General features: G+C 34.6%; 2 protein-coding genes across 7 annotated transcripts; one reads left to right on the top strand and one right to left on the bottom strand.

Annotated features, from left to right (window-relative positions):
• Positions 1 to 5,473: 5,473 nt before the first annotated feature.
• LOC141673119 (carboxylesterase 1-like) lies at positions 5,474 to 6,866 on the bottom strand. Its single transcript, XM_074479855.1, has one exon. It carries the CDS (start codon positions 6,808 to 6,810, stop codon positions 5,818 to 5,820), a length of 993 nt encoding a protein of 330 aa, XP_074335956.1. The 5' UTR covers positions 6,811 to 6,866; the 3' UTR covers positions 5,474 to 5,817.
• A 765-nt stretch (positions 6,867 to 7,631) lies between these two features.
• LOC141673101 (transcription termination factor MTEF1, chloroplastic-like) lies at positions 7,632 to 14,661 on the top strand. 6 transcript variants are annotated; one of them, XR_012555810.1, is made up of 3 exons: positions 7,632 to 8,688; positions 9,681 to 9,760; positions 13,140 to 14,661. XR_012555810.1 is itself a non-coding variant. In XM_074479846.1 (2 exons), exon 1 carries the CDS (start codon positions 7,796 to 7,798, stop codon positions 8,681 to 8,683), a length of 888 nt encoding a protein of 295 aa, XP_074335947.1. In that variant the 5' UTR covers positions 7,633 to 7,795; the 3' UTR covers positions 8,684 to 8,688; positions 12,690 to 13,126. The 6 variants fall into 6 exon arrangements, 2 of the variants coding, with proteins under 2 accessions (XP_074335947.1, XP_074335937.1); XR_012555812.1 differs by lacking the exon at positions 9,681 to 9,760 and having other exon boundaries at positions 7,637 to 8,688; positions 13,140 to 13,259; positions 14,373 to 14,661; XR_012555813.1 differs by lacking the exon at positions 9,681 to 9,760 and having other exon boundaries at positions 7,637 to 8,688; positions 13,140 to 13,259; positions 14,140 to 14,661.
• Positions 14,662 to 15,681: the final 1,020 nt, after the last annotated feature.

The following is a 15,681-nucleotide window of genomic DNA, read 5'->3' as shown; positions in this document are numbered from 1 at the left end:
TTTATTCTTCCTGCAAAAAGAAGCCAGATGGTTAGAATTCCCACAGTTATAATATTTCTTTCTAGGAGCATTAGGAACAGGCTTATAATCATTGCTTTTATTCACACCTTCATTTCCATTCCTATTTTTCCTAGGTGGCTTTATCTTGTTTACATTCTTAACATCTTTCAGCTTATGCTTAAGCTGCTTCTTTGTCATTAAGCCTATGTTAACTTCAGTTGGCTTATCCTATTTTGGTTTGTCAGAAGTTAATTTCTCTTTAACTACTGATTTATCAATATCAGACTTTACAGCTACAAACTTAACAGGATTTACCTTTGGCTTTTGTTTAACAACTATAGGCTCAATTTCTACAATTCCTTTATTATTCTTATCATCTCCATAACCTAAGCCCTCTTTCCAGTTTCCACTACTTAACAAATTCTGAGTTGTTCTTTCAGAGTTAGTCCAAGTCCTGATAATCTCTCTTTCCTCTTCTAACTCAGTTTTTAGAGATTGATTCAATTTTAACACTTCATCTCTAACATAAAAAGCATCATCTCTTTCTTTCTAAGTTTGATGGAACATAACTAACTCCTTTTCTTGAAAGCCAAATTTTCAGAAGTTAACCTTTCACATATTAAAGTTTGATCTCTATAACTAATGAACATGATTTTAAGATATCTTCTCAACTCAGTAATATCATCAGTATGAAAAGTATAAGTTGTTTGAGGTACCTTTAACTCAGCAGCTTCAGAACTGCTATCAGCATTTGCCATCAAAGCATAGTTCACCTCACTTTCAGAATCTGAAGTGTTTGTCCAGCTTTTCTTCTTTGTGAAAAGTGCCTTACCTTTGTCACCTTTTCCTTTATTGTAGTCAGGAGATATGTGGCATTTCTCACCACAATTGTAATATTTAATATTTGAGTAATATCCTCTGTTAGACTTTCCAGCTTTGCTTTCAGATTTTCTGAATCCCTTCTTATCAGAACTTCCACTTTTCCTGGAAAACTTTTTCCCCCTTCTGAATTTCCTGTAAGCTATCTTTGTGATACCCTTCATCATAAGAGCACACAATTTCATTATCTCTTCATCAGCATCCATCTCAGATAGACTTTCAGTTTCTGAATCCTCATCACTATCAGAAATTGATGACTCAGTATCAGACTTTGTGATGAGAGCCTTTCCTTTGCCTTTCTTTGAGACAGCCACTTTAAGGGATTCCTCCTCAGCCTTAAGAGCAACTGTCCTTGAATTTCTCCCATGCCTCTTGCTTCTTTGATCCATCTCAAGTTCATGAGTTTTGAGCATACCATAAATTTCATCAAGAGTAGTTTCATCAAGAGCATAGTTGTCTCTTATAGTAGTTGCCTTCAAGTCCCAACTTTCAGGAAGAGCTAAAAGGAATTTAAGATTAGTATCTTCAAGGTCATATTCCTTATCCACCAGTGATAGATCATTCAAGAGTTTGACAAATCTGTCATATAAACCAGTTAATGACTCATCAGGTTTTGAGTCAAAATGCTCATACTCTTGAGTGAGTATAGTCCTCATGTTCTTCTTAATTGAATCAGTTCCCTGACATCTTTTCTTCAAGGCATCCCATATCTCCTTTGCAGTCTTGCAGTTAATTACCCTGTTTGACATGACATTATCAATGGCACTATGCAGCAAATGTCTTACCTTTGCATCCTTTGCAATAGATGAGATATCTTCAGCTGTATATTCATTTTTCTCCTTTGGTACAGTCTGTGCTGGTTGATCTGCAACTACAACAGAGAGCTTGGTTGGCTTATGTGGTCCTTCATTAATTCTGTCAAGGTATTCTGGATCTGTAACTTCCAGAAACATAGACATCCTCACCTTCCATATGGGATACTCAGAAGGTTTCAGTATGGGAACCCTAATAGTCTCATATCGATTATGGATTTGAGTCTTTGGAGTTTCTTCAGTTTTGGTGGGCTTGGTTGGAGTTTGTGTTTCTTCAGACATGATTGTTTTTGGATCTTTACTGTATGTATGTTAACAGATTGCTCTGATACCACTTGTTAGGTCAGACACACTGTAGAAGGGGGTTGAATACAGTGTCTAGCACAATCAAATCGAATTAAGAACATAAGTATGAAACACAGAATAATCTTATTAATAAAATAGTATTACAATGGAACCGTTCTCTCTCAGTGATGAACAAATATCACGAGAGCTGTTAGGGTTACAATGAATAATATTCTCGAATTAGATAACACATATAGTGTAAACCCTATGTTGTGTTTATATAGACACACAGTTACAAGATAAGTTGTAATTGATATTGAATATAATTCTGTATCCTAAAATATATCAATCAGTTATCTTTTCTTCTAAGTATTCTATTCTTCATAGAATTTTTCTCCATGCATATCTCTTCTTATGTTTGTCTTGATCATCTTTCCTTTCAATCAATCGTCTTCCTTATCTGAAAGTCTTCTTAAGTCCTGATATTATCTCCTGATAAATAACTTCTGATAACTTAAGTTCTGACAACTTAAGTTCTGATATCTTAAGTCCTGACTTCAGTATAAGTACTGATTTTCAGTTAAGTCCTGATTTGTCCTGTTAGTTAAGATCTGAAAACTAAACACAAATCATCATTAGACATGAAATCACAAATATATCTAACAGAGAGATATGAGAAAAGAGGCGCTTATGATTAGAGAAGGATAAGTGAAGAAAGAAAAGTACCAGGTCAGGTACATTTCACTTATGGGCTTATCCCATATGAAAAAGTTACTGGTAAACTGAACCCCAAACAGTCCATCATAAGTGTTTATGGGCTTAAACCCAATTAAGTGAACCTAGTGGAAACGCCAAACAGGTACTACTAAGGGGTCGTTTGGTTCATAGAATTTGAGTATCAAGTATGAGTTTTGTTTATTCCAAACTCATACTTGATGTGTGGTTTATGATTTGTATTCGTTAAAATCCATACCTGAAACACACTTGAAATCAGATTTGATACCTTAAGGGAGAGGTGAATATGAAGAAGGGGTATAAAGTATCATATTTAATTTTTTATTCATCTTTATTTCTACAATTAAATATAATTTATGTACACATATTTTAAATTTGAAATATTATTTAATTTTAAATAAAATTATAATAATATTTATTTAATATCAATTTGTAAGATTTAATATATTAAAAAATATTAAATTATTATTTATTTCGCTAAATTATATTTTACTAATCATATACTTTTTTATTAAATTTTTATTTTTAAATTGTGTAAGAATTTAATTTCAATGTACAATTTATACTTGTATATAATATTATAATCAAAATTGAAATGTTGATTATATTTAAAATAAAACAGATTCATTCCAGCATTGAACCAAATACATAATATCAAGAATCATTTCTCATTCCCGTACCAGTCTAACCCGATTCCTGATTCCAAATTCATACTGACTTCCGAATCAAACGACCTCTATCCTCAACCCCCAATCCAAACGAGGCCTAAGAGTTTTGTTGCATAAAAATTGAGGGTAGTTCGAGGAACCCAAAGACCTCCTAACGAGATAAACTCCTTGTTTAAATTAACTGATCATTTTATTCAGGTACTACATCTATATTTATAATCAAATGACAACAAGAGATGGAATCACTTTCTAAAAAATAGATACTACTATCCTAAATAATAGCACACTGTCGTGATTACAAACTAATGGCTACATATTAGGAACACACTACTACTTTTTTAACGGTTAAACTTAATAAAAGAAACCACGTCTGTAGCTGATGAAGCCTTGAAGGTCCATGCTTAAAATTTTCAACCCGTGCGTGATCAAACCTCAAGAGGCCAGAATGTCCTGTTGGAACCATATAGTGTTGGATAAGAGAATCTCAATAACAAATTACGATGATAACCTTGAAAATTCTGCCTTGCTGATGCATCTAAATTCTTTTAGGACTGGCATTTCTGTTTAGGATCTTGATGTAGGGGATAAACAAATTTGCAGTATAATTGCTTCGACTGAGAGAGCTTCTACCATTGTGTAAAAAGTTGGGAAGTAACAATGCACACTTGACCTGGAGTTCAAAACTTAATACGTTTTTAGGCATTAGAAATGATTTGGATGTCAAAGGAACTTATGCAATTAAATAATTTGCTGTAAAACTCTCTGTACTGGAAACTAGAAAGTCCAAGTTCATGTAAATCTAGCTTTTTTGACTGATTTGATCCGAAGATAGATTAACCTAGATAACTTTACTTGCTTCTGATATTTATCAAAAAAAAAGTGTATTGTTTTCATTTATCTGTTCATTACAAAGTAATTATTAACATGTTTCAGGAATAATGAGTTTCATATTTTCAATCAAGTACATCGTACAACCAACACCTGTGTCAGTTACAACATAAACTCCATTGCCTTGATTGGTAAACATTGGTTACAATAGCCCGTATTGCGAATATTAAGTTATTCAATTAGCGAGGTACTTATTCCTAAAGAAGACAGCAGAACTGAGGTCACATTTCAAGTCTATTACCAGCCTCGTATTCAGACCTTGAGAATGCCATTTTATACTGAAATAACAAGATCACATAATAGTGCTATTCATTTGTCAGAAGCATAGGTTGGTAAATGAATAAACGGACATTGAAGTATATCTACAGAAGCAGCCCGAAAATATAGAAAAATTCACGAGAGTGTTGGCTGTTGTGTAATGAACATATTAAATTTCCGCTGCAAAGCATACTATATATTCTGATCATTGTTCGCTGTCCATGGCCAATCTTTTTTATTCTAAGCATTCACATCAGCTTGCCTGCATTAGAAAACCACAAACACCACATAGCCATCACAAGAGGTGTACCGTTCAAGCTGTACTTTTGGTCCACCTTTAAAAAGCTAATCAGCTGCTGTTTGTTTTAGTTTTGTCAAGTTAAAGTTCGTCTTTTCTATCAAGTTCAATGTTTTCAATATCTGGTTCACATCATACTTAACGATAGAGCTCCAATTCCAGAATGAAGCACCAGAACTTCCTGATAGCTCTTCCTACCGCTCCTATATTCTAGTCTTCGTTACTATCATTGCCTAATGTTGCAGAAATGAGAAATGACGAAGAAAGGGGAAAAGAGATGTAGTTATAATATAAAATAACACTATAATCCCTTTCTCACTGTAACTGCTGTCGTAGATGTATTTTCATTTTTCAGTGTCCTCAAGCTTGTCTTCACAAATCAATTACCCACCTTTCCAGCATCTACTACAATCGACAACATACCAGAAAAATATTAACCCTTGTCCCTGAATTATCGCCATTCAGATTTACCAGAATTTATACTAGCACCAACTTCAGTCAAGCCATACAGATCAGTTATCCATAATTCTCGTGTTTTTTCTACCACTAGCTTCATTGTAATAGTCAATCCCAAAAGCAATTTAATCAGGCAATTTGTTGAACAATACTTCTTACAGATTGATAAATATAAGAGAGCAGAAATACTTAACTGGAACTGAAGGAGAGTGATTTCAGCTAGATGTGCTGATCATCATAAATTTAAAGAGAGGGGAGGAGATGCAGACTAAAGTTGAGACAGTTTCGTTAATCCTATCACTACAAATATATAACGTCCCACAGAAAACGTTATCCAACAAGATTACAAATTCTTATGAAACATTTTATTGGTACAACAGAGTTTCTAAGGAGTTCCCCACTCTTAATTCAAACACGCATGCAAGTTGAAATTTAAACTTTCAACCTCTCAGTCTAGGGAGAAGATGTGATACCGATGGAACAATATCTTTATTATGTAGTACAAGATTCATCATATTCACAAGTCTCAAAGAGTAGGCTAAGCAGCAGAAGACATAAGATTCTTAATAGCCAAACACAGAGCCTTAGCATTGGATGGATCGATCAACTCAATAATATGACAACCACCCTCATCAAACTTGCTCACAACTTCAATTTTTTGCTGTTGCATCCACTTAACCAGTCCCATCTGACGGTCTATCAATGGGTCACCGCCACATCCCTTCACCAGAACTCTCCACCCCGCCTTCTTTATCCAATCACATGCACTTAACTCACTCTCAACCGTCGGATTACAATACTCGTGATCACGATCAGAACCATCAGGCAATGACAAATCCCACGTCATATCATTCACAATCAATGGCAACACCTGATCATCAACAAGTCTTAATTCTGATTCAGTTCTCTTAGTCCCACTAAAAAAAGGATGAATCAATATCATCCCTTTGATTTTCAGCGGCATAAGATCAACGTCTCTCAAGAATGCAGGTATATGATAAGCTATGTTTGCGCCTGCACTGGCACCCATAATGTAACAATTGGATAAGTCACCAAATTTTTTTAGCCATTCGTGTGGGGCAGTTTTGATCCACTGCAGGGCATCTACGCAATCATGGTAAGCTGCAGGAAGGCGATGCTCAGGTCCAAGACGATAGTCAACTGATACGATTAAAGCAGGTAGTTCAACAGCAATAAATGAGCAAAAATTATGATAGACAGGTGAGGCTGGACTGCCTATGATAAATCCGCCACCATGAAAGTAAACAAAGACCGGCAAAAGCTCACTGGAGGAAGTGGATTCCAGGGCTTTTTGGTGTATGTACAAACGGACCCCTGTCTTGTTTGATTTGTTAAAAGTAATATCTTCAGTGTAAACCGGAGAGAGGCTGGGATCGAATGCGGTAGGGGCGCTTAGGGGTCCATCATTACGCGTAAGTGTGCCATCGGCATTCAAGACGATTCCAAAGTAGGAAAAAGGATCGATAACTGCAGGCTTTGTGTTTTCTGCTGCTGTAGTTGTTGGTGCCATTTTAATGTAGTTTTAGCTAGTAATTTTCTTTGTTTGTTAATGCACTTGAATAACTGTAGCATGGTGCATATTTATATACTCCTAGATCACACTAACACCAGTTGTCTAAGCAAAGGTGGGCTAAGTGTCCCGTGGCTAGTCTGAATTATCCAGCTAACAGTTTACTTATTAACTTTGTTGTTTAAAGAATTTAAGAAAATCTTAGCCGCCTACCACAGAAGATGGAAATAAAAACTACTACAACACAAGAGATGAGGGGAGGACTTTTGAAAACTACTACAACACAACAGAAGATTTAAAACTACCTCAAATTGACTAAGAATTTTGTAATTTACATGATTTACCTCTGGAAAAATTTATGAACCACACCTTCAGAACTCAGAAGAAACAGTACATGTCAATGAAGAGTACACACAGAGAAAATGCAACACATTTACAATATTTTACCTGACAAAACACATTTTTACTTTAGAACCAAAGATTTCTGGAACAAACAAGGACAAACATTTAACAATTCAAATCATAAATAAAAAAACAAACTCATGTAACTTACTTGCTCGATTTCATAAACCTATCAATTCATTCATTTCTTATACTTTCATGTCCTCGTGTTTGTGTACATACCAAACCCAACCCGTTTAAAATTCGTTTCGTTTTCATGTTTGTGTACGCAGAGGTCAACTGAAAGCTGTAATATTCGTGTCGTCTACAATAACATCCAAACCCACAACCGAATGCATACCGGATTCAACAATTCACCACATATCAGTCCAAAAAAACTAGCAATTTGGTACACATTTATTGTTGACTTGTATGTATAATGGTCTCAAACACTCTTATTATTATCATCGATGTTACATGTACGAAATTGCGTGTTGTAGTCGAAACAAACCCTTAGCTGGATAGGATATTCAATTTCTTTCTAAGAGATATAGAAGGGGAGTCTCGTAGGTCGCAAGTCATAACCAAAAAAAATAAAATAGAAATGATAATCACACTAAAAACACAACCCTTTTTTCCTCTAAACCCCTCTAAAACCCTAACCCCCAATTTTCAAATCCTTAATTCTCAATCCCCGGGTCAAATCCCTATCACAACATCCAATTCGGGGCTCCGATTCCATAACAAGCTCATCTATCTCAAAACCCTAAATGTCAATCCCCAAAAAGCCCTGCAACAAAACCCTAATTTTCGTTCAGCCCCACTTAAATCCCTCAAATTGGTTGAAAATTGCTTGCTCTCAATGGGTATCGAACGCTCCGCTTACGGTAAAATCTTCGATATGCATCCTCAGCTTCTTACTTGTGATCCTTATATTGATCTTTACCCTGTTTTTGATTTTTTGTTGAATGAAGTTAATATCCCTTTTCTCGATATTCGTAATGCGGTAGTTAGGTGTCCTAGATTGTTAGTTTGCGATGTCGATGATATAATGAGACCCGCATTTTGTTTTTTGAAGAATTTGGGGTTTGTTAGGATGAATGCTATTTCGTGTCAAACTACATTGTTGTTGGTTTTGAGTGTGGAAGTTACAATAATGCCGAAGCTAGATTATTTAATAAGTTTGGGGTTTGCCTACGATGAAGTGGCGAGAATGGTTGTTAGGTCACCTGCATTGTTGACGTATAGTGTAGCTAATAATTTAATGCCAAAAATTGAGTACTTGTTGAATGTGATGGGCAGAGATTTGGGTGAATTGAAGGGGTTTCCGCAGTATTTTTCGTTTAGTTTGGAGGGTAAGATAAAACGGAGGCATGGACTACTGGTTAAGCATGGACTTACAATGCCATTGCCGGAGATGTTGAAGATTAGTGATGGGGAGTTTAATAGTCGGTTGATTGAAAGGAAGCTGTGGTTACTTTCAAGAAGATAGTTTTAGTAAGTTGATTATCTCATATATATTTGACAAAATTATAGTTTCTCGTTTATGTAAAAGTTTGAATGCTTCATGGTTTGTGGACTTCTAGATGCTCTCAAAAGCAATCAATCTTTGAATGTTATTTTGTATAAATGAGATGATAAAAGCATGCAGACTTTGAATTTAAAATGAAATATTTTACATCAATGTATTTTGAATCTGTAATCCTTGCTGTTAAATTTATGTAGTTATTGGTAGTAATTTGCATGCACAGTGCATACTAAGTGCATCTTGAATGGGGTTGGCTATAATGGTCGGCTAAATTCAACATGTAAGACATTATGTAAAATTTGCTGAACCTGTAAGACATTTTGCTTTGATGGTATTGGCTATATTGGTTGGCTATAATTTAAAAATAGTATGTTATTAATATTTTAGATTGTTATAAATAGAATATATCACTTTAATATGGTAATAACTGATGTGTAATTTTCCTACATATTTCTTACAGGCCTGTAGTGGATCGACAAATATAGTCATCCATACGAGGTTGACTATAATTATAGACAAGGGGTGGGTATAGTTGGAGTGTGACTTTTTGAAAATATTGGCTATATTTTTTATTTTTGGTATGCCAACTCAGTTTGTAGTTAAGGGCTCTTCATGGTTGGAGATGCTCTAAGCAGTCATTTCTGACTCAACTTGATGATAGATAATGTTCTAAAATTTGTTTATCACTTCTGACTATTACTAGTTTTTTTTAAGAACAGAATAATGATATATATTAGTAAGAAACATTACATAGAGAGAAAAAAGATGATAAAATATTATCCGACTTTTTTCCCCTTAAACTTCGAAAGTTAATGGTAAATATCCTATCTTACTGAATGCAAGTAAAGTACCACATGGAGAGTAGGTTGACAAAGTAAGGATTTAATCATGAGTAGTCATTAGACTTTCATTTGGTATGATATTGCATGTCTAATTGATTCTGATCCTTGTCTTATAACAGTTTTTTTTCAGGGCTTCAGGTTCAGGCCCCTGAAGGCCAAATGCCTATAACTTTCAAGTCTTGCCTTATCAAACCCCCAGGTCTAGAACCATATATATTATATAATTAGAGATTCCCAATACAAATTGATGTGGAACGAAAAATTAGAATATTGATTTGTATTTATTTTGTATTTTTAGTTAGAATAGATTTAATTGTGATTTGATATATAGTGTCATATGTATAAGTATTAGTATGAATATTCTATATTATAGCAGAGAATAAGAAAAGGATTTGTTTCTTTTATTAGGAAGATTTTACTTGGTGGTCAAGGTTTAGGAGTTTATATAAACAATTGTAATCTGATTTATTATATAGAATTGATTATTATTAAAATTGAGAATTGTTTCTCTCTTATTATGGGTTACGACTTACGACTTACGACTTACGATCCTAACAAACATCTCTTCTGCGGTTGAAAAATCCTAGGGGTAGCGATTCTTCTTCGGTTGGATCACCTTAGGCGTGGGTTTTCTGCAGGTAATCCACAAACATCTATCCTTTTACTTGTTTTTAACCCTTGTCCTGCATCAAAGTGGTATCAAGAGCCACCGTTCCTTCACAAATCTTTTATCAAACACCTTCCCTACAGAAAAGAAAATGAAAAAAACTACCAGCAGTCCAAGCAGCTACCAGAAACCGCTTAGCAGCCTCTGACAGCCACCAGCAGCCGCCAACAGCCACCAGACAGCCTCCGCCAGCCACCAAACTGCTTCCAACAGCCACCTTCAAGCCACCAGTAGCTACAAGCTGTCATCAGCCACCAGCAACCCCTGAATATTTCAGAACATGCAAAACAGCCCCAATCCTTATTTTGATTGAATGGATACTGCTAGCAAAGTAAACAACCTTCTTGATAAATTTATGGATCAAAACAATCTAGGGCTACAAAAATTGGAGAATAAGCTTGAAGATTTGAGTTTGCAAATGTAAGATGTGCGAGCAGGAAAGTAGGGATTCTTCACTCACCTGCCGCACCGCGCACTGGATTCTTGGGGATTCTTAGGTTAGGTGCACGGGGATTCTTGGGGATTTTTCTCTCATTCACGAATGAGAGAAGATAATACAGATTCTTGAACATTTAATCAATTAACTATGCTAAAATGCATCAGTTGGATTATCAAGTAATAATAATATATATTTTTAACGATAATGTACTTATAATGAACTTATGTAGTTCATTATTTATTTTAGTTTGACTGAAACTCCTGAAAACTATATAAAAATATATTTTTAATATATTAATGTTTGGCGAATCCCCCCGCACCCGAATCTTCATATTTTTAGATTTGCCGAATTCCCGTATCCCCGTACCACGCATCCCCGCACATGCACCCGCACATGCACCCGCACTCATGCTTCCTAGTGTGGGAGCAACAGTGAAAATAATTATGGAACAACTTGGTGTGCAACATAATTCTCCGCCTCCACCTGTAAAACCTCCATCTCCAGGTGAAAAACCCAATATTCTTGAAACTTTTAAAGTTCAATGCATCAACATGGAAAAACAAGAGGTTGAGAAGTTGTCTACTTAGTGTTTTAACATTAAAGAAGTGGTAGAGGAGGTAGTTAAAAGTGAAGAAGCTGTAAACCACAAGAACAACATCGTCAAGGTGAAATATGTTAATTTTCTAGGCCTTGACAAGATATTGGCAAGGACTAACACATCAAAATTTCTTATTTTGTGTGTGTTGTTTCCGAAGATCTGGCTTATGGAGTTGGAATTAGACATCTTCAAGTGCTATGACTGGTCATCACTTTGTTCATTGATTCTCAAATATTATAAAACTCGTGGATGATTTTTTTTAAAGGCAAGGAGAATGATGCGGAACGAAAGATTAGAATATTCATTTGTATTTATTTTGTATTTTAGTTAGAAATAGATTTAATTGTGATTTGATATATAGTGTCAGATATATAAGTATTAGTATGCATATTCTATATTATAATAGAGAATAAGTAAAGGATTTGTTTCCTTTATTAGGAAGATTTTACTTTGTGGTCAAGTTTTAGGAGTTTCTATAAACAACTGTAATCTAATTTATTATATAGAATTGATTATTGTTGAATATAGAATTGATTATTGTTGAAATTGAGAATTGTTTCTCTGTTGGTATGGGTTGCGATCCTAACAAACGCGGTTGAGAAATTCCAGGGGTAGTGATTCTTCTTCGGTTGGATCACCTTAGGTGTGAGTTTTCTGCGGTTAATCCACAAACATCTATCCTTTTACTTGTTTTTGACCCTTGTCCTGCATCACAAATTCATGATGGTATCAGTAAAGCTTCTTCCATGATGCATCTGAAATCCTTTTCTGGGACTTGCTTCTCTCTTTTGGACCTTGAAGTAGGTAAAAAATAAATTGAAAAAAATTGCTTGGAAGTGAGAACTATTACCTTTGTGAATAAAGTTGGAGAGAAACAATGCTTTTGACCTGGCGTTCAGAACTTAATATATGTTCTTAGGAATTAAAATGATTTGGCTATCAGAAGTAGGTTATACTATTATTATGATGTGCTGTTAAACTCTGTATACTATTAATAACGTTAAACTATATGGGACCTTACTCAAAACTAGATAAACCTAGTGATCCTTGCTTGTTTATGATATTTGGCTGACAACAAATTTTATTGTTTAATTTATATGTCTGATACATAATAATGATTGCAATCGGTTTGAAACTTGACGTTGGTTGATTTGTTTTATTGGGTAGAATTAATGTTATAGAACTTTCTGTCTCCTGCAACTAAGTACGTTCATGACCAAACAAGTAAACATCCTAATCGACTCAGTGCCAGTACCATAGATTATTAATTTGAGAAATGAGGCTGAGTACTGACCGTCAACTATGAATAGTCATCAGACTTTTAATTAACATGACTGTACTGCTACTGCATGTCTAACTGATTTCAAGCTTTGTCATTTTTTGGTTGTTAATCGTGTAAATACTCACACGAGCATATTTGCCAGAATACAAGTCTACAAGCCAAAGGATTGATCCTTGTCTTGTTGCTGGAAGCCTGGAAGTGTGTTATTATTTAGTAATGTAAAGGGAATTGCTCTTTCTTTGTCTGGAATTATCAGGACTGAAGGTCCATGCATATAAGTTTAAGCCTTGCTTGATCAAACCCCAGGGTCTAAAGTAGGTGATAAACAAACTGCAGTTTAGTTGCTTGTAATGAGAAGTTTTAACTTCATAAGAAAATGACTGGCAGATACAGTGTGTTTGACCTGGAGGTTAAAACTAAATATAAATTCTTAGCTTTTAAAAGTGATTTTGCAAAGGAGAGGAGCTTAATGTATCAGATACTATGCTGTCAACTCCTACTATATATGGCCAGCATTGCAACATGCAAATGTATGGGATGCTTGAAAGTTGAAGATCATTATCTTACATTTTTACTGATTTCTGCATGACAGATAAACCTAAAGATCCATGTACCGCTGCGGGCTCATCTGGGCTTGTAAAATTGGAAAAACGAACCTGCCTCAGTTTTTTTGATAACAGTCCTGTAGCTCAATAATAAATCAGCCTGCAAGGTATGTATTAAGATAGTCCATTTGTTTCAATGAAACACACATGGAATTGGATTTCTGGAAAGTAGCCTAGTTTTGTTCTTCTATGTATTGTAGATGTTTTGTATTTGTGGTTTTCTTTTTAAAATTTTTACAACTAAATCAATTTGTTTCCTTTTGCTGTATATTCTTCACATATTTCAATTTTCAAGTGTGGTACATGCCATAAAATAAGTAGTGCTCTATATTGAGTGTGACCAAAAAATACATGCTAAAATATTTGTTACATATTAGCATGCCATAACATATATAGTGCTCTATATTGATTGTGACCAGAAAATAAATGCTAAAATGTTAATTAACATGGACACATTGGAGTGTTGTTGTACTACAATATTTTGCAGTGAATTTGTTTAGCACAATAGGGTTGATTGTCTAGTAGCCCTAGTAATCAAAATATGGGTCCTCGTGTATCTTAGCTTCTTTCTTATGTCTTGGAGATGTTTCTTCCTCTCAAATTGTCTGAATCCATTCATGGAGTTGATTGTGTACATTCAGTAATACATCATCTTCCTAGAAATTAAACGAGTTCACTGCTGTATGTAAGCCATAGTTTCTTAAATTATGGCATATCAAAACCTATGTACATATCAGTGTCTATGTGATTTACTTGTCATTGCACTTTACATAGTGTGACCAAAACGAAAATGAAATATTTAATTATCATACATGGACCACTATTGCTTTGGTCTTTTGAATGTCTGGTTTGATGAAGATAATGCACTTCTTGACCTTATCATGTTGTGCATGTCTGGACTATAAGTCTGTTTTTATTGGATATATTATCATACACACACAATACTTGAAGTAGAAATGTTATTATTAGAGAGAGATCCACACACAGGATGAGAAGGCCGAAGACTCCTTGCATTGCTGAAGGTGTACGGATGTTTAAGTCTTTAGTATCCTCCTGTGAGTAGCTAGCTAATGGTAAACAAAGGACAAAGCCTCAGCCTGTTTTGTTTCAGGGTTCTGACCAACTCTGACATACACCCCATGCATTGCTTATCTGATTCTGAACAACCTTACATTGTGATGAATTAATTGCTTCTTCACCTTGAATGATTTTTTTAACAGGCTCTCTTCTGATGGTATCAAATTCAATGTGAAAAACACTTAATTCTTCACAGAAAAGTCTGGTTTGATTCTTGTTGTATAAATTAGCATTTCATTCAATGTTTAGGAAGTTCGGTATAACGATTCAATTTTTTGGGTGATCTTATTTCATTATTATCATGTCGCTACTTCCAGGGGGAAACCTTGTTGTCTTAGGGGGTGTATTCAATCTAGATTTTAAAGGACCGATAATTATCTATGGATTTTGAAATATTTTTGTTGATTTCAATTCGACATGGATTTTAAGAGAGTTGATGGAAAATGTTGTAGAGTCTTGATGATTTTTGTTAAAATTTTCTCAAATCCATCAAAATCTCATGGAGTTTAGAGAGATTTCAAAGGATAAAAAATGTACAAGCAAATCCACAAAATTATCAAATAAAAAAAACTCCATGGAATTTTGAATACTATCAGATTTTGATGGATTTTTTAAAATCTAAATTAAATACCATCAGATTTTAAAGGACTTTTTAAAATCTAAATTGAATACTCTCAGATTTTAAAAGACTTCAAATTCAAACAATCCTGGTTGAATACCATCATATTTTAAAGGATTTTTTAAAATCCAAATTGAATAGCCCTTGATTTCAAAAATCCTTGAAAATCTTGAATGAATAGACCCCTCTTAGTCTATTAGTCATAACATGAACAACAATGAATATCAAATACAATGGATCAACTCAATCGAGTGCTCGGATTCAAAGGTCACCCCGGCAATTGAAAATGAGTACTCGAAAATCCGGACAAATATTTGGATTTCCGATTGTTGTAATTGTTGTAACCTTGATATAATAGAACCGGTAATCAGAGATGTAGATTATGATTAACTTTCGTAGTAGAGTAGAAGTATAGACCAAACTCGAAAAAAAAATAAGGTCACAGGCTTTACAACTTACAAGTGCCTGATGTATATTGTATATAATAATACCATGGTACCAGGAACCGTTGGGCCTTATGGGGTTTTATTTTACGATAGCACAGCACATGGGGTTGAATGCACGTGGACAGGTACAGTTACTTATTCTCTTACTAAATTATTATACAGTTCCATGTACACAAACATGCATACTACCTCCTGAACTACAACAGTAAAGCTGTGTTTCCCATCCCCCCAATCAGTGAATAAAAATCTATTACAAAATCAAAGATTTGCATTCCCAGTTCCCACCCCCATTACTCCTGTCCTGACACTCCTCTTATTATGATGCACAGTTAGATAACTTCTTGGGCCTTTATTTTACTGTACATTTCAGTCCTTGAAAAAACCAGT

This window comes from Apium graveolens, chromosome 1 (genome assembly GCF_009905375.1).
Source record: "Apium graveolens cultivar Ventura chromosome 1, ASM990537v1, whole genome shotgun sequence".
In the NCBI taxonomy this organism is placed as follows: Eukaryota; Viridiplantae; Streptophyta; class Magnoliopsida; order Apiales; family Apiaceae; genus Apium; species Apium graveolens.
The sequence above is the reverse complement of the archived record's forward strand: the minus strand, read 5'-3'. Positions and strand labels throughout refer to the sequence as shown.

What these genes read in the sequence shown, in the direction of transcription:
- LOC141673119 (XM_074479855.1), bottom strand. Translation starts at nt 6,810, where the DNA reads ATGGCACCAACAACTACAGCAGCAGAAAACACAAAGCCTGCAGTTATC.
- LOC141673101 (XM_074479836.1), top strand. Translation starts at nt 7,796, where the DNA reads ATGATAATCACACTAAAAACACAACCCTTTTTTCCTCTAAACCCCTCT.